Below are 19,606 nucleotides of genomic sequence, written 5' to 3' on the forward strand. Positions count from 1 at the left end.
TTAAAGCCATATCACGCTGCAGCCCAAGACCGGATACTCACTGAAGCTAAGCAGAGTTGAACCTGGTAAGTACCCGAATGGGAAACCACATGGGAAAATCAAGGTTGCTAATTGGCGTTAGTAAGGCCAGCAAGAGGCGCTCAACCTGTGGTCTGTGCGAGTCCTAATGCCCCAGTAAAGTGAAGGGGACATCATACTGTCAGTGAATCTTTCAGATTAGATGTTAAACCGAGATCCTGACTCTCTGTGGTCATTAATAATCCCCTTCTGGTAAGGAGCAGGGGTGTAACCTCGGTGTCCTGGCTACATTCCCTCCCTCGGCCCTTACTCATCATGGCCTCCCAATCTTCCCCATCCAGCAAACTAGCTCTAATCACTGTCTTTTCACTCCCTTATAGCTGGTGTGTTGTGAGCGCACTGGTGCCGTTGTCCTGTGGCTGCCATGGCATCATCCAAGTGGATGCTGCACACTGGTGGGGGTGTGGAGACCCCCTCTCATGATTGTGAAGCGCTTTGCGTGTATGTCCATACGCAATAAATGCGCTATATGAATACACACATTACATTTTTATCATCACATGATCTTTTATAACATAATCACATGACTTTTTTAACGCGCACACTGGAACTTATTCAGGAAAAGGGTCTCCATTGGAGTTTATGTGCGTTAAGTTTATCTTACTCAGTTTTTTTCCGCTTATTTTCCAAATTTCTGCGCATCTTGACATTCCAAAATGCGCATAAAAATAGGTGGATGGAAACATAACTACTGTAATGATCTCTGTTTTAGGGCCCCACTTTCCCCGCTCAACATGTTATCGAGGTCTGCAAGCGTGTGGTCCTGGAGCAGATGTCCACATTCGCCAACTCTGTGAAAAGAACATGTGCAGCCGTGTGCCCACTCTATGGAGATGTGCCAATGGGCGCCCCAGGTCCCCCAGGACCGAAAGGGCCACCTGGACCACCAGTAAGTTTTCCACCTCTATGAAGATTAACCCTACTACAACTCTGGAAGAGTTTCAGCTTTGTTAGGCCTTGAAAACAAAACTGTTTTAATGTGGTTTGCTTTAGACTAGGGCAGCACGATATTGGAATAATCTGAGTTTGTTCAGTGATAAATATTGCGATGTGAATACAATTTCACGAGATGGTTTGTTTTCTGAGTCAAACAGTACTCATTAGTGGTGTAACAGATCACAAATCTTTCAGTTCGGAACACGTTATGGATTTTTAGTCATGGATTGGATCATTTTTCGGATCAGCCAAAAAAAAAGAGGAGACAAATGTAGTTTGCTTTCCATTTGTTACAAAAACATATAAAAATATTACAAATAAAATTATGAAATAATCAGCTGAATGAAAGTTAATTGTAAATTATTCAGTTCTGTGAAAATTCGTGGTTAATACAGTTGCAGATGGTGCTAAATGTGGAAATCTAACATTAATTTGTATAACCGATACTTACTTTAGTCTCATTTTCAGTAAATGATTCAGTCATTCACTCAAAACTTTTCATTGCTAGATGATCATGTTTGAGGAATTATTCAGTGGCATATTTTTGATGGCCACCTATTGGTTAAATAATGTAATTGCTGCCTACAACTCTTATTTTAGAGCACAGGTGCGTCCGAAACCGCCTACTACTCAGTAGGTGCTGCATTTGAATTTAAACGTACTACTCGGCCGTTAGAAAAGTGCGTTCTATACAGTATGAATGTGAAAAGAATGAATGGAATTCGGACGTACTACATCCGCCATTTTGTCATGGTCACGTGACCTACCTGCGTCAGTTGCGTCGCTTCACTTCCATTCATGAATTCTCTCACAGGGCATTAAGGGATAGCGCAGCGTGCATGGGATGCGCACTTCAGAATCTCGCCAGAAGTAGTAAGTCATCAGGGTACTTCTCGCCTACTGATTTTCGATTTCTATGAATTCGGGCATACTACTCGGCTCGCATACTGATTTTAGCGTACTGTATAGTATGGAAGTATGCGGTTTCGGACGCAGCCTCAGTTCCAAAAGGGCTGCAGCTCTGCACAGTTTAGTTCCAACCCTGATTAAACACACCTGATTAAACTAATTGAGTCCTTCAGGCTTTTTTGAAACCTACAGGTAAGTGTGTTGAAGCAGGGTTGGAACTAAACTGTGCAGGGCTTCGGCCCTCCAGGAATTGAGTTTGACACCCCTGTTTTAGAGAGTCAAGTTAAAAGCATGGGATGGTGATTGTATTCTTCACCATAAACATCAGTAGTTTTAGCTAAACTATAAACGGTTCTCCCAGTACCTCTCTGTTATTTTACTGTTTGTAAATTCATAACTAACTCAAAAGACGAAAGACTCAATCTCTTTCTTGAGTTTTGCGTTTTTTAATCACAGATTTGAATACAGCGATTCGAAGGATTAATAAACATATGCAAATCAGCATCATTTATAATTTATGTTGCTTTCATACATGTGATTTGAATGAACCAAGAGGATTAATTTACAAGTAAAAAAAAAAAAGTAATCCACAGGTCTGAACCGTGGGTTGTGATCTGTGTGAATCACATATCAACCATGATCCATTACACCCCTAGTATTCACGTTCAAAATTTCAAAATAGCTACAAGTTTTTAGATTAAGTGAAAATATTGTTTTGTTTTCAGCTTCAGAATACACAAGTCAAAATGAAGAGTTTTCACTTAACATTAGTGAGATTATTTGCCAATGGGGTGAGTAAAATAATCTGGTTTTTGCTTTCAAATTTGGAAATTTGTATTAAAAACGAGATAAAAATTATAATTAGGATATATGCATATGAGCAATATCATACGAGTAGCAGTGTGCTATGGCTGTATATCAGCACTGGTGGGAGGCGTGCGTTGGCAGGAGGATGCAGGCCGAGTGCCTCAGCGCCCCACCAGTGCTGATATACAGCCATAGCCCACTGCTACGAGTGTAATATTGCGTTTATACAACAGGTCGACGGCACAATCTTGTACATAAAAAAGAAAATCAAGCACAGAGAGTCTAAAACCCTTTTGTATTAGGAACTACTTTCGTCCGCCATTCATTCACATCTGCAGCTGACGTCAGAGCAGCAGAAGCCGTTACTAATTCACCAACACCACTTTAGAGCTAGTGTTTGATAGATTCTCTATAGCGTAATGAGAAGCAGCGCTTCTGGTGTGCAAATTTTGCTCACATTTTAAGATTATAAGGCTGAATGTGACATGAAATGCCATCCGTCAACAGAGATTTCACACCAGACTGCTGTTGTGTTTGCGATAAGGAGGGACAAGGCTGAATCCAGCTTCTTATTCGTGGCTTCTTATTGACTCTATCCGGTCCACCTTAAAAACCACGAGGCTTCCGTTTTTCAGCTTTTTTATTTGCACTCAAGAGAACACACTGAGCAAGGGCTCATTATGCGGTTCGGGCGCCATCGTGTGGATAGACAACGTCAGTCGTCTTTGGCCACCGACGAGGTCTCAGAAATTGTAAAGGTTTTAAAATAGGCACTATTCTTACAAAGAAACTGCATAGTTGCAATCTAAACAACTACATTCTAGACTAAAAACGCCTCAAAAGTAAATTTTGTTGTCTAACAACAGTAATTTTTCTCAAACTGTAGCGCCTCTGCTTGTTGCTTGCTGTATCTGGGCGGAGTAATACACAGAGGTGAAGGGTGAAGAGGCCTTTGTGTGATGTTACTGGCAAAAAATAAAAATAATTTGCACGGCTATAAGCCAATCAGATTCAAGAACCAAACAGAACTGTTGTGTGTGTGTGTATATATATATATATATATATATATATATATATATATATATATATATATATATATATATATATATATATATATATATAAATCTAATATAAATTCTGTAAAATTCAATACAAAAGATGTCAAGAGATCATCATAGTTTTTTGTACTCAGATGAGGCACATGCAAATTGTAAATCTTCAATCAGCAAATATAAATCTTAACTCTAGAAATGTGTTCTGTAGCTCCTGGTCAACTGTAATTCAGACGCAACATTGCATATCATGCCAGGTGACGATTGCGGATGCGCACATTGCAATATTGATGCTGAAACCATATATTGTGCAGCCCTGCTTTAGAAAGCTAGCACATGCGAGACCTGTTTTTGCCATAGAAAACCAAGGAAGAACATGCCCCATACATCAACTGTCTTCCAGGCCGAGTTTGATACATACATACTGTGAAGGCCTCTGGAGATTGTGCAGTGGTGTTTGGCAGTATAGGTTGGAATTAAAACATTCAGAATTTCCAAGTCCCCGTGAAGACGAATAGGAAGTCGCAGACGAGGCACTTGCTCTGTGTTGAATGGTTCTTGGAGAGAATCCCACCTTCACTGGAGTGGAAAGCCTTTCCATATTTCTCAAGAAGATCTTTTTTTCAGACTTCTCGAACATTTTCACTCAAGGGGCCCAAAGGCCGATAAAAGTTCACAGAGCCTCAAATTCAAACATGTAAAACTTAAAAGCTTGTAAAATTGAGGGTTGTGAAAGATCTGCACACAACCAAAAACGAGGCTTTCAAAACCTAACCTTTGTGCTGATTTAAACTTGTAAAACATTTGTGGAACACAACAGATGTTTGGGGATTTTCTACGTTACAGGTTTCTATTAAGGGTGTCACGATCCTCCAAATCCTCGATCCGATTACATTTTCGATTGTAAAGTCACGATTCGATTTTCGATTATGAATAATTGATTAATTAATGACCAATTAATTATTTGTAGCCTACCGTTTAAACTACCTGACCTGGATGGTCTTTGTTTTACCCATAAACAAATCATACAGTAAATGAATAAAGGTACACACATAATTACCACCTGTCAATCTTTTTTCTGCGGGACTCGTGAATAGGCAGTGATCTGTGTTGTTATAATGGCATCGGTAAAAAAGACGCACAACCAACAGGAACCAGCCAACAGTATCTGAGGTGTTCGCTAAAATGACTAAGTACAGGTGAGTGAAAGATTGAAGCAGTCCTCTGACTGCCTGGACCTGCTGTCTCGAGCGCATGGCTGTGTGTGCGTCTGTGTCTGTGTGGTCACGTGATGTGCATTTTCAGAGGTAGAGGAAGGAGGGCTGCTCAGAAATGCTACACGCCACTGTGGATGTCAAATCGTTGTCTTTCTAAAATGCCATTTAAAAACAAAGACAGTGTAAACAGGGCCTGAGTGTGAACTTTTCACGAGCGCATTTGCAATGGGGGCGGGCGGAGGATCGCGATGCCGGTGTTGTCTATCGTACGTAATACGTACATAGCAGAGCTTGCAAAACTGTGTTTTTTTTTTGTTGACAACACGAACGTTGTCAACATAACTCACTGGAAATCCAAAATGCTTCCATGCTTCCATGCTGTTGACGGGTCTCCTGCTTCTGCAGTTTAACAAGCACTTCAACAAGCCTGTTATTTCTCGCTTGGCAAGCCAAGCTGACGTGACATGGGGGCGTGGCAGCATCGACGATTCTATTTTTTGATTCGATAATCGAAATTGAGCATAAATTTCGATCGATTTCGATTGAAAATAGTTTCTATATAATAAAACCACACATTACAGCTCTATCCACACTGCAATGTATTCAATTCGCAAACATTTCATAATGTTTCTGCTTTTCATCAACATGACGTCAGTTTTGAAAATGCCAAACTTTTTTGATAACAGGATACAAAGTGGAAATTTATTTTTTTTGTAAATCACAAAAAGAAACCCAGCATGTAGCCATTTGGTTAAGCAAAATGATACTTATGGAAACCATAATATCGTTGTACCACTAAAAAGAAAAACCCAACACGTAACAACCAGTAACAACAACAATGGTGGATAACAGAGCTGTGTTAACTAGCAGTTTTACTACAAAACCTGTTAACGCTACTTGGCAATAACCAGTGTCAGATATTTGATACACATGCATTCACCATCATCTTCTTGTGTTTATGTCTGTACTAAGCACTTTAGTGTGTCCTCCACCTCTGTTTCTTTACAGCACCACATACAGTGTGGCATATGTATTACAACCACTGATCTACAACCCCAAATCAGAAAAAGTTGGGCCGGTGTGGAAAACGTAAATAAAATGTAGTAACTTCTAAATGTATGTATTTGTATTTCATCACAGACAATACAACAAACATTATTTAATGTGGTCCTCATGATTTATATATATATTTTTTTAAACTGTTAAAATAAATGCGTATTCCAATTTTGTTTTTTGCAACACATTTCAAAATAAGTTAAAATGGTAAAGTATTTACCACTCTGTAATTTTGCCATTACTTTTCACAACACTTAAAAGACATTTAGGGACTGGAGACACCAAGTGATGAAGTGTTTCAGGGATAATTTTGTCTCATTCTTCCTGCAAACAAGTCTTCAGGGTGGGCAACAGTATGGGGTCTTCGTTGTTGCATCTTGCATTCCAAAATGCCACACATATTCTCCATTGGAGACAGGTCGGGACTGCAGGCAGGCCAGTCAAGTACCTGTATCATCTTCCTTCACAGACAGGACTTTGTAATGTGTGCAGAATGTGGTTTTGCATTGTCTTGTTGCAATATGCATGGGAGTCCCTGGAAAAGAGGGCAACATATTGTGCTCTATCTCTACGACACAACTACTGACACCACCCAATACCATGACAGACCCTGGCTTTCAGATTTGTTGCTGGTAACAATCTGGATGATCCTTTTCCGCTTTGGTTAAGAGCACATGGCACTCCATTTCTCCCCCCAAATACCTGAAATACTACTGATCACAGTACACAGTTCCACTTTGTGAGCTCAGAGAAGTGCCTCTGGACACTGTTAACATAGGGCTTCATAACGCTTAAATGACATTTAAGGACCAAAGACACAAGTGATGAAGTGTTTCAGGGATAATTTTGTCTCATTCTTCCTGCAAACAAGTCTTCAGGGTGGGCAACAGTATGGGGTCTTCGTTGTTGCATCTTGCGTTCCAAAATGCGCCACACATTCTCCATTGGAGACAGGTCGGGACTGCAGGCAGGCCAGTCAAGTACCTGTATCATCTTCCTCCACAGACAGGACTTTGTAATGTGTGCAGAATGTGGTTTTGCATTGTCTTGTTGCAATATGCATGGGTGTCACTGATCACAGTACACAGTTCCCAGAGAAGTGCCTCTGGACACTGTTAACATAGGGCTTCCTTTTTGCACAGTACAGCTTTCACTGGCATTTGTGGATGTAACTATGTTTTGTGGTAAATCACAAAAGTTTGCTGCAGCAGTCCTGAGCCCATGTAGTTATATGGCTTATAGATGTATGAGGATATTTGATGCAGCGCCACCTGCGGGAACGGAGATCACAGTTGTTCAGCTTACGCTTGCATCATTGAAGTTTCTCCAGATTCCTTGAATCTTTTAATTATGTTATGGACTGTTAAAGGTGAAATATCCAAAGGTCTTCCTAACTTTCTTTGAGGAACATTGTTTCTAAACATTTCAATATTTTTTTTTCACGTATTTGTTGGCAAACTGGCGATCTTCAGCCCATCTTTGTTTGCGATCACCTGTTGACATCATCTGTTTTATATCACATCATTATTTAAGCAAATTAAACTGCTTCTGTCCCAACATTTTGGAATGTGTTGCAGGTCTGAATGACGCAATAAAGGATGTATATTCACAAACGAAATCAAGCTGACCAGACAAAACATGAAATATTGTGTCAGAAATTAAATACAAGTCAAAGTAAATATGGAAATCACTACTTTCTTTTATTTCCTTTTATCATACTGGCCCAACGTTTTGGATTAGGAATTTGTACTACAGATCATCGATTGTAACAGTTTTCCTGCTTCCATGTGGGGACAGACATTTCCAGAAATGACACATGCATGGACACAAAACTATTATTATTCACAAAAGGAAAACTGATTGTTGGTGTTAAAGGCCTAAAGTTGATATAGTTTGTGGTAATTGCTAAGTTTCTGGTTAGATTCACACAGCTTCCCTCTTATTAGCCTTGATCAAAGCTGCTTTCGAGTATGACAAGTGTAATATGTTGGGATGCACAATATATTAGGAACTTTGGGTGCTTTCACACCTGCCTTAATAAGTTGGGTTGAATCGGACTAGAGTTGGTTTCCCTCTTGGTGCGGTTCGTTTGGCCAGGAGTGAATGCAGCAATCGTACTCGAGTGCGCACCAAAAGTGGACCAAAAAAGTGTACCGAGACCTGCTAGAAGAGGTGGTCTTGGTATGGTTTCAAACGAACCCTGGAGCGGTTCGTTTGTGGTGAGAATATGATCAGAACAAAAAGAGATCCAACTGCAAAAAGTACTGCGCCTTTTGGACTAATTCAGCTGCCGTAGGCTGATGCGCTGTGCATTATGGGATATGGAGGAAAAATATTTGTTGACAGTGCTTTACCAACAGAGAGAGAGAGAGAGAGAGAGAGAGAGAGAGAGAGAGAGGGGGGAAAACATTGCCTGATGGATCGTTGGTATTATTTCTGAAAGATGAACATGTTGCAGATTAGCTAAATGAATTCACGCCTCCTCCTGAAGTGACGAGCGATGCATTAAAACATCGTTTTCCAGCCGCGGCCACGCTTCATTCTCGAAATGTATAGTTTGTCTAAAGCAGGGATACAATCAGTCAACGCAGTCGTCCCTCCAGAGTAAAAAATTTAATTTTGTGTGTGCAGGTTTGTTTACTTGCAGGAGTTCATTGGCATTTTCCCGCACATGAATTCTGACCAATCAATAAGCAGTTTAGGAACTATGTTTAACAACATCTGGCCAATGAGAGATGTGGATGTTGTGAGATAAGTGCATTTTGGTTCTTTTCAACTGGTTCGGACCAAAGCAAACAGTGTGGTGTGAAAACGACCCAAAGACGGCAGAAAATGCAACGAAAAGAGCATTCACACATCCATTCCAAAATACCGGTAAATTCTGACATCATTCACCACAAATGAGCTTTAAACGGCTGCGCTTGTGTTTGTAAACATTTGACTAAATCACAAACTCTGTGGATGATCAATATTGTGAACAACTTCCGCAGGATCACTTTCGCATGTCGAGATGTTCATGATATGTGCGTGTGCAGGCGCTCACAGGCTGTTTCACAGGCACACGCAAAGCTTGAAGGTAAACAAACAGCGGCTTATCATAAGCATCTCATCGATGATTATTTACACAGTTGGCATTAAGAAGAACATATAAACGTGATCTGACTAACTTCTAGCAGCTAAATGTGTCTGGAAAAATATTCAAAGGCTTTTATTCTCACAAACCGTGCGGACGTAAATGCGTCTGACTGTTGTGATTGGCTAAAGCAGACGTCTCACGTCAGCACGTTCTAGACGTGCACGCGCTTATTACGGCAATCTTCCTTCTGCATTCACACAGCGCAGCATTCCGGCAAATCACCGGTAATGTTACAACTCCTCTTTCCGGAAAATAGCCAGAACGAATTTACCCGTATTTTCAAAAAGGACCTGTTCACACATACAATTTTCTGGAAAGGTCTGTATGTGTGAAAGAAGCTAATGTATTATTTATTGCCCTTGGTCCGGACCAAATGAAGCGAACTACAGATGTGAAAGCACCCTTTATTAGAATTGGCAATTGGGTTAGTTTTAATAGTTTGCCATGCTAAATCTTGCTGATATGCTGATAAGACGACATGTTGATCTGCAAATGCCATTATTATAGGGCGATCCTGGCATCGATGGGCTTAAAGGAGAACTTGGGCAGCAGGGATTCTATGGAGAACCCGGTGACCAGGGCAGACAAGGCTCAGCAGGTAAACCATACGCACACTCCACTACACTTTGTAAAAACAGTAGTCTCTGGACATGCACGGATACAAGGGTGGTCCTCCATCTTGGTGCCTTCACATTAATCACATGCTACTGCATTGACGTCAGACGATCCAATAAGTCACAAGCGAAGACTGTACCGAAATATAGAGAAACAATAATCCTATGAAGGGTGTCTGGCGATGTTCCTTTTGGCCGTGTTCACGCATGATGGACTAGCATAACAAATACTTCTCAGCTGGGAAAGCTGTCCAAGTGAGGAGCCCATATGACGAATTCACCCTCACAAGGAACTGCTGTCTTTTGGAATGCGATGTGTCATGGAATAAATATACATATGGACATGTGTCTATAAGTAATGCCAACATCAGATAGAATAGCTTTATTAAACATGTGACTTCTCTGCCAAACGGTATTAATGAGTATACAGGTGCAGCTGAAGAACAGCTTAAACACAACACTTAAACATAAGTTAATTATTCTACAACAGCGGTTCCCGAACTTGTTTTGCCTGAGACCCCCTTTTCCCCTGGAAAATATTGTAAGCCCCCCTCCACATTTAATGATATTATTGCTCATATAAGTTTGCAGTAATTACAAAAATGTTGATTTCAAACAAACGGTATGTTTATTACTATATGTAGATATGATAATAATCACAAATAATAGCCCAATGTAAAATATAAAAGCATCAGTGAAGGATTTGTAACTGAAAAACGTAAGCCTATGGCCTTGGAATTGGCCCTATGTCAAATTCAATAACAAAAATATCAGTATTCACACAGGTGTATAAGGGGGGGAAAGGCTATAGGCTATTACAATTTAATACTGAAATTGTACATGTTATTTGTTATTCTCTATCAATTAGTGTGAGGATTTCTGTGAGCAACTCAGTGAGACTCTAGCTGCTTCCCAAATGGCACACTATCTGTACTCATGCACTCACACAATCAACAGCAGAGTATACAGTGTGTATGTACGTAGTGTCGTCCCAAATGGACCACTAATGTTTTTTTACTAAGCGGAAATTTCAAACCGTTTCCCTGTTGACGTTTTACGCTTTCCAAATCAGTGAAATAAATGACCCAACTACCAAATAATACCATTCGCGAGTATAACCGCATTCACCATCGGGGGGCGCTATAATCACTCTCATAGGATATTTTTGCTTTCACAATCCAAAATGAATAAAGTAATTTAACATGTGCGCCCGACAGCTCCACCCCTCCACCCATAGCCGGTGGTAGTGTGGAGAGACCTCCCTCGTGATTGTGAATTGCTTTGAGTGTACGGCCATACATGATAAATGCGCTATATAAATACACATTACAATACATGACATAATGGCTGTTCACTTTAATGGTATATTTTTGCTACAGGTGACAGAGGAGAAATGGGAGACAAGGGAGCTAAAGGCTACGGCCTTCCTGGGCACATCGGAGAGCAGGGGCCACAGGGTAAAGTGTTAATATGATTGAACTTCTCTTGTTAGGGCTGCACAATATACGGTTTCAGCATCGATATCGCAGTGTGCACATCGCAGGATCTGCAATGTTCATATGTTGAGATTATAGTTGACCAGGAGCCGCAGTTCAAGATTTTTGGAGTCACTGAAGAGTTTAAATATAATGGAGCGAACACTTATCAAATGCATGTGTTTTTAAGGCCTGTGACTATGAAAGTGTTCAGCTACGAGAGTCTAAATGGCCTGTTTCCACTGAGTGGTATGGTTCGGTACGCTTTTATGGCTGTGTCTACTGTCAAAAGGCGTATCGAACTTTTGGTCACCCTTTGCAAAGGGTACCAAAAGGCAGAGCTAGATGCGCAGCTGAACGCTATTGGTTTACAGGGATACGTCATTTGCTGACGCAACAAGCCAGAATGAAAACAAAGGAGCCGCCATGTTTTAAATACACAGCTGAGAGATTACATCGTAAAAATGATTCATTCATTTTCTTGTCGGCATAGTCCCTTTATTAATCCGGGGTCGTCACAGCGGAATGAACTGCCAACTTATCCAGCAAGTTTTTACGAAGTGAATGCCCTTCCAGCCGCAACCCATCTCTGGGAAACATCCACACACACATTCACACACACACTCATACACTACGAACAATTTAGCCGACCCAATTCACCTGTACCGCATGTTGGACTGTGGGGGAAACCGGAGCACCCGGAGGAAACCCACGTGAACGCAGGGAGAACATGCAAACTCCACACAGAAACGCCAACTGAGCCGAGGCTCGAACCAGCAACCCAGCGACCTTCTTGCTGTGAGGCGACAGCACTACCTACTGCGCCACTGCTTCGACTACATCGTATTAATATATACATATAAGAATGAGCCGTGGTCGACCCGAGCTCAAACAAACCTTGTCGTCATCTTGATGAACAACCATAAAGCCAAGAAGAAGAGCAGATTCTGTGCCCCGTAGTTTTTTACGAGCCAGTCTACAGCGTGAGCGGTTTCGCTTTCTTGCTTGCGCCGCGTGCGCGTCTATATTTGAAATAAACTTCTTGAGCTGATGATGATAACGTGAGCGTGGTTATTGATGTGCTTTTCGAAACCCGATGACAAACACGAGAGTAACGCGCAAAAGTCAAAGGAGAAGCCGGAAAAAACAAACGAGCAAATAATTTTTTTAGTGAACATGAACAAACTGCTTTAACTATTATCATCACCTATTGGACTATTATGAACTGGGAATGACGGAATTACTTTCTAATAAGACGTTACATGTGCTGCTGAAGATAACAGACACAGATAAAATGTTTGCTCTGACTGTGGGCTAGATTTTGTGTTGTTTTTGAACTTAAATAAGGATTAAATGTATGCTGTGTGTAGTTTTCAACCCAAGCTCATTCTGAAAACGTAGTCCTGCGGACGTTTCTGGAGACAGCGGAATACGTCCCGGGAGGTACGTACGGCCGCGTTTATTTTTTTCAAGCGAACGCTGCGGGGCGGTGTGACGCTGTTCCCTTTCGCACCTGCCGGCCGGCCGGCACTCAGGTAGGACAAAAATAGAATCCCGAAAATTAAGTCAACGAGTTTCGTAACAGGGTGAGAACGCGGCGAAATGTGAAAACGCGGTAGAAAAAAAAAATCAGGGCTTTTATTTTTTTGGACGGCTTTTGTAAACTGTTGCTCGGGTTTAGGGGCGCGAACCGTACTCGCGAGAGGCGTCGAGACACGAAAAAGCGCTCAACAGCGGCCTTTCGCGGATTCACAAAAACAAAAACTGCAGCCGTATGTACCCGCCGGGACGTATTCCGCGGTCTCCAGAAACGTCCGCAGGACTACGTTTCCACAATGAGCCCGGGTTGGTAGTTTTTCTGTAATTGATAACATGTCGGAGACTGTAAGGGTCATACTGTATATGCTGCATTCATTTATTTATTTTACATAATCACAGACGTTACAGTAGGCTTTTCCGCATTGATCTGCAGTTATAATCAACTCATGTTCATAGAAAGGTTAGTAATGAACATTTATACACAAGTATTTATGTGTATAAAGCGTCTGTTTTGTGAGAAGTGCTTCTCATATGATATGTGAACGACCCATAGAGCTTTACTGTAAACGTTTTCTCAAGAGTCGACTGAAACTTTCTGACGTATACCACACCCGCCAAGAGAGTACCATTGGTATTCTTTTAGCAGTGGAAATGCAAGCCTGATAAAGGTGACCCATACCATATCATATTACTCAGTGGAAACGAGCCAAAAGTATTCAGGCACATGAAATTATACTGACTGTGACTCTAAAATTTTCATTATTTATACAATAAAGACTACACGTTGCTATTTAACATTTAAATACTAAATTTCTAAATACTGTAATGTAAAATATTTTACTCACAATCTTCTTCCCAATATTAACAATCCCATAATCTTCCAGAATAACCTCAATCAGTCTAGATGACTGAATTCTTTACAAATAAATTCATGCCTTCTGGTAAAATTGTATATTTAAATATACAAAAATTGCAGCAAAACCAAATATCACAATGTCAAACGTTTCCAATATAGTGCAGCCCTCGCATCTCTTGTCATGAAATCCCCTATTAGTCTAACTTCAAATGTTAGTAGAGATTTTTAATTATTATTAAATGCTCTTTTTTTTATAACTAGGTCAGCGTGGCCGACCAGGCCGAGCTTTTGATGGGCAACCAGGTCAGATGGGTGAGAGAGGACATGTTGGCCAGCCTGGATTACGGGGACACCCTGGACTACCTGGAGTTCCTGGAGTCTGTCTGACATCTGGATGCGCCTTGCTTAATGCTACTTTAAGCAGACCTCCACAACAAGTGCCCGAGCAGGCGCCGCAACGAGCATCTCAACGGGCACCTCAACGAGGATCTCAACGAGGATCTCAGAGATTTAGAGGACGCCAGTGAAAGCTTTCTTGAAAATCACACAGAGACGTTTTGGTCATTGTGTGCATAGTATGGAGGGGGGATTAGAAGCTGAAATTGTGTCAGGAAAGGTAAACGATGTAAATATAAAATCAAAACCAAATATTTGTCCATCAAAAGACTCTAACACTGTCAAATGCAAAGCTGTCAGAAGAACTTTTGGAAGTAGGGTTACATATATAGTTTAAATACATATATAGTCAAAATGACCAGCACATTGATCAAGTTAATGTTTAAAGTATGTTTATAATAAAAAGGACACAAATTAATATATTTTTTACATGTTATCTGCATTTTTCGCCCTTAAAATTGACTGGGGGTTCAGAAATAAATTTTAAATATGGTCTGTAGTGTGTAGTTTCTTACAATCACAAGACAAAAATCACCTTTTTTGCAGTGTGTATGGTTTTAGAAGATGTTTTTTTTTTTTTTTTTAGGTTGAGAAGTTGTTGTGGTAACACTTTATAATAACTACACACTATAAATCATTTATAAAGCAATAACAAATAGTGATTTCATTACCTGTTAAGCATTAAATCTACATTAATAAACGTTAGTAAGCAGTTTATAACTGCAGCTACAAATGCTCTATTCTTGACTTACAAACATATTTAAAATATGCTTAATAATTGTACTTTCATACTAAGTTAGTGATTTATTTTTCATAACTAAATTAAGTATCACATTATTTACACACCATTTGTGTTTAAGAGTAGCTGAGGGTTTATAGCAGGGGTCACCAATCTCGTTCCTGGAGGGCCGGTGTCCCTACAGGGTTTAGCTCCAACTTGCTTCAACACACCTGCCTGGGTGTTTCTAGTATACCTAGTAAGTCCTTAATTAGCTTGTTCAGGTGTGTTTGATTAGGGTTGGAGCTAAAATCTGCAGGTCACCGGCCCTCCAGGAACAAGTTTGGTGACCCCTGGTTTATAGGATCATTCAGAATGAGTTAGTAAATGATTATTAAACTATTGAAATCAACGTTTATATGTCTTATTATTCAGGCATATATTAATGGTTACTATGTACATTAATAAATGCTTTATTAACTCAACTTCATCCAGTTTTGTGACCTAATCTAAAGTGAGGACTATTCATGCTTTATAAATCCCTTATAAATGACAAATAAAGGCTCAGTTAAACTCTAAACAGGAAAAATGACGTTATTCATTCCTGTTCATTTAAAGATACACAAATGAAACTGTACTTCAAATAAAAAATAAATCTTTGCAACCTGATCTAAAATAAAATCACTGTAGAATTTAAACAGTGCATCTTATTATATTGGTAAATTATTATATTGTTGTTGTTGTTTTATCCAGTTTTATGTCGTATTTTGACACTCCTGTTATTCAGCAATGTTTAAACTTTACAGTAATTTCACTTTTTAGATAAGATTGCAAAGATTATAGTTCATTTGATTCTGAGCCTTTATTTGTCATTTATAAGGGATTTATAAAGCATGAATAGTCCCCACTTTAGATTAGGTCACAAAACTGCATGAAGTTGAGTTAATAAAGCATTTATTAACATATTAGTTAACTATTAGTATATGCCTGAATAATAAGACATATAAATGTTGATTTTAATACTTTATTAATCATTTACTAACTCATTCTGAATGATCCTGAAAACCCTCAACTACTCTTATAAACAGCTGGTTTGTAAATAATGCAATACTGAATTTAGTAATGAAAAATAAACCATTAACTAAGTATGAAAATACAATTAATAAGCACATTATATAGGTGCTAATAAGTCAAGAATAGAGCATTTGTAGCCGCAGTTATAAACTGTTTACTAATGCTTATTAATGTATTGAATTCACTAGATGCTAATGCTTAGTAAATGATTCATAGTGTGTAGTTATTATGAAGTGTTACCGTTGTTGTTTTTGTTTCTTTAAGAGTTCCAGATAATAATTATTTCATATGCAAAGACATTAGTCAATCACCAGTGTCTGTTTACACTTACATCTTAAAAGAGACAGATCCATTTATTTCTAAATGAATTATAAATTCAAGTCCCACTCTCTTTAAAGGTGCATCTCAGGATGCATTAAAAAATAAATACAAAACACGATTCATAATTGCATTTGTTTTTGATAAATGACATTAGTACTGATTTACAACTGTAAACCTTTCAATATAAACAGTATTTGGAAGTCTTATGCTTTCTGACTCTTGAAACAGCAACATTAGCCTGTTAACATGTGTTCTGCACGTGATGGAACGGTATCAAAGTGATCTTCAAGCAGGAGAAAACACAGACGCTCTGAGAAGAAACAAAGAAGCCTGGATTCTGCCCTTCACCACTCAAACACTCCCAACGCATGCTGACTCGTGTAAAACTGTATTGAAACTGACTGTCAAGATGATTTTTTTTGGTGGGGGTTTGTTTTTAACCTCATTTTTTAAACAAGAAGGAGCTTAAACATAATATAGCAGTTCTTTTGCAGGGGTGCACATCACTTTTTGGGTACTCTTCTCAATACTCATATAAATATAATATACTATATAAATGAAACAGGGGCTGCATGGTGCCGCAGTGGGTAGCACGTTCGCCTCACAGCAAGAAGGTCGCTGGTTCGAGCCTCGTCTGGGTCAGTTGGCATTTCTGTGTGGAGTTTGTATGTTCTCCCCATGTTCGCGTGGGTTTCCTCTGGTTGCTTCGGTTTCCTCTACAGTCCAAACACTTGCAGTATAGGTAAATTGGGTAAGCTAAATTGTCAGTAGTGTGTGTGTGTGTGTGAATGAGTGTGTATTGATGTTTCCCAGTGATGGGTTGCAGCTGGAAGGGCATTCGCTGTATAAAACTTTCTGGATAAGTTGACGGTTCATTCCACTGTGGCGACCAATGATTAATAAAGGGACTAAGCCGAAAAGAAAGTGAATGAATGAATAAATGAATCAGGGGCGGCACAGTGGCTCAGTGGTTAGCACTGTGGCCTCGCAGCATGAAGGTCGCTGGTTGGAGTGTATATGTGTGAATGCGAGACTGTATGGGAGTTTCCCAGAGCTGGGTTACAGCTGGAAGGGCATCCACTGCATATGCTGGATAATGCTGGAATAGTTAGCGGGTCATTCCGCTGTGGTGACCCCTGATAACTGCGCTATCCGGCTGACGCTACCTGTGAATCAGATTGGTTCATGCACATTCTCCAGCTCAGATGATCGCGTCAGCCCCAACTTCAGACACGCCCTCAAGCCACCTTTCCACTGCATATGACAAACAACAAGCGACAGACCGGAAGTCATTCATTTCCAATGTAGAGTAATCCGGGAGCTGCATGGAGTTCCAAACATCTCCGTTTGTGGAAAATTCGGATTCGAGTTTAAGCTGCGGATACGTTGAAATATTTGAACTCCTGCGACTAAAGCATATGCAGCATGATCTCACAAGAAAAGGCAAGTATTTTACAATGTGTCGATTCATTGGCTAGTTCGTACGAAATTGTATGATTTTAAAAAGGAGGCGTGGCACCTAAAGCCCACCCTTAAACCCAACCGCCAATGGGGGATGAGCAATTCGTACCAATCTCGTACTAATCTTGTGTGCACAGACCTGCTTGGACAACACTGGAATACTTCACATCTGGTCGGCCGGTGCAACACAATTTCACGGCAATTCGTAACCGTAATCTGTCGTAATTGTGCAAATTAGATCGTACAAATTAGCCACTAAATCAAAAGGTTACGAATTGACATGAGATGTGTGTTGGACTGGCCGATCAGATGTGCAGTATTCCAGTGTTGTCCATGCAGGCCTGTGCGCGCGAGATTAGAAATATATATATATTTTTTTGTTTCTTTTATAATTTAAAAAATCTATATAAAAAAATGTATTTCTATACATAAACAAGTAATAAAAATATTAGTTTTAATACTGTCTCCGCATTCCCTCAAATTTTTTTAGAGGTCTAAGTTTCTAGTATTCATTCATTCAAACATGGTAAACACATGGCGAATATTGGCTCTTGCTTTTGCACTCCTTTATTCCGGACACCACGTGAATCAGCTTCTCTCCAATGGTGCACGACAACACTGAAAACTCTGTGCGACTGCCACAAGGGGGCGTATTCCGACAGTCGTGTCCAAATATCGTGTGCAGCGGAAAGGCGGCTTCAGTCAAGCATTGAAGCTGAAGTTTTAATCTAGTAACGTAAACTGGATTTGATGATGTTCATGTTTTTATATTCGTATACTCTGAGGCTACTTAATGCTGAATATTATTTTTGTTAATTGTTCTGATTGTTATATTGTAAAACGCTAAATAAATAATAATAAAAGTCTTCTGCAATACATTTATGAACACAGTAAGTGCATTGCAGTTTATTTTTTTTGGATGAAATTGACCTAAAATAAAATGGAACCACAATAAAACTTTTATTTTTTTGCTGCCTGTTTGTCAACTACCCAAAAACATCTTGTTTGTTTTCCTGTCTTTATGGAAACTGCATGCAGCCATTAAAGGTTTGTTGCCCTTGTTATCTTAAGGTCATTCCTGCTTTCTGTCTTTCTCAAACTAATAAGCGAAGACTTAACACAGTCTGCTGCTTCAAGCGAATGACTTTGAACTTTGGCTAAATAACCGAGGCCTCTTTGTTTTGGCAGGCAGCGTCGGTAGCACAGTAATGGGTTATAATTCCATGCAATAAACGGCAATTAACGTGATCACTTCTGCGGTGTGCCCGGGAGATTAGTGCGGCGTGTATTGCAGCAACAAGTGATTATGCTGACAGAGAAGATGGAGGGACAGAAGCAATAAGAGTTTCCATGGAAGGAATCGCTGAGATGTTTTGAGAGGGAACGCCATCGAGCGTGTACAGTCTCGTGCACTTAGTCTGAGAAACGGCTTGTTCTAGGAAAATCTTTGTCATTGGAGTTGTTTCCAGTGTATTCTTGCTTTATGACTATGTCATTGCAGATGTTAGCGCCAAGGCAGGATAATGCCGTGTTGATATAAACAAACGGTTACTGATTCGGAGGCTAGGATGCACGGTTTTGCATCTTTTCCGCATGCAAGTCCAATACTTCCAATAGAGACACGCCGCTTGTGCGAATTGAAAACATCTAAGCTTTTCAGAATGCTGCAAGCCACCATGACGAGAATACACTCATTTAAGTAGACTAATTATCTCAGACAAACAGAACAAGCAAACCCTGCAGTGCTTTTACTTTTTTTTTCGTAAATAAAACTTGTTTCAGAGTTGCTGCAATGTTTTGTCAGCTTGTCATCCTCTGGGAAAACGCTTGATGGTCGCGTAGCAATCGATGTACACCCACCCTAGGCCACGATACAATAGTCAAACGTTGCCCGGTTCCACAGGGTCGTCTTAGTGGCGCAGTAGGTAGCACGATCGCAGCAAGACGGTCGCTGATTCGAG

The 19,606-nt window shown here is 40.0% G+C and overlaps 2 protein-coding genes across 3 annotated transcripts in view; one reads left to right on the forward strand and one right to left on the reverse strand.

Moving 5' to 3' along the window:
* zmp:0000000760 overlaps positions 1–14,566 on the forward strand; it is a 52,075-nt gene extending 37,509 nt beyond the window's left edge. For both annotated transcript variants that reach the window (XM_087278852.1, XM_087278851.1), the window contains 4 exons: positions 791–967; positions 9,699–9,789; positions 11,185–11,262; positions 13,937–14,566. In XM_087278852.1, the coding sequence (XP_087134978.1) occupies positions 791–967; positions 9,699–9,789; positions 11,185–11,262; positions 13,937–14,202 (612 nt within the window). In that variant the 3' untranslated portion in view covers positions 14,203–14,566. The remainder of the gene's footprint in view (positions 1–790; positions 968–9,698; positions 9,790–11,184; positions 11,263–13,936) is intronic.
* lrrc1 (leucine rich repeat containing 1) overlaps positions 1–19,606 on the reverse strand; it is a 593,918-nt gene that overhangs the window by 48,042 nt on the left and 526,270 nt on the right. The window lies entirely within an intron of this gene.

The sequence above is a fragment of the Danio rerio genome, chromosome 13, assembly GCF_052040795.2.
Source record: "Danio rerio strain M-AB ecotype USA chromosome 13, GRCz13ab, whole genome shotgun sequence".
Classification (NCBI taxonomy): Eukaryota; Metazoa; Chordata; class Actinopteri; order Cypriniformes; family Danionidae; genus Danio; species Danio rerio.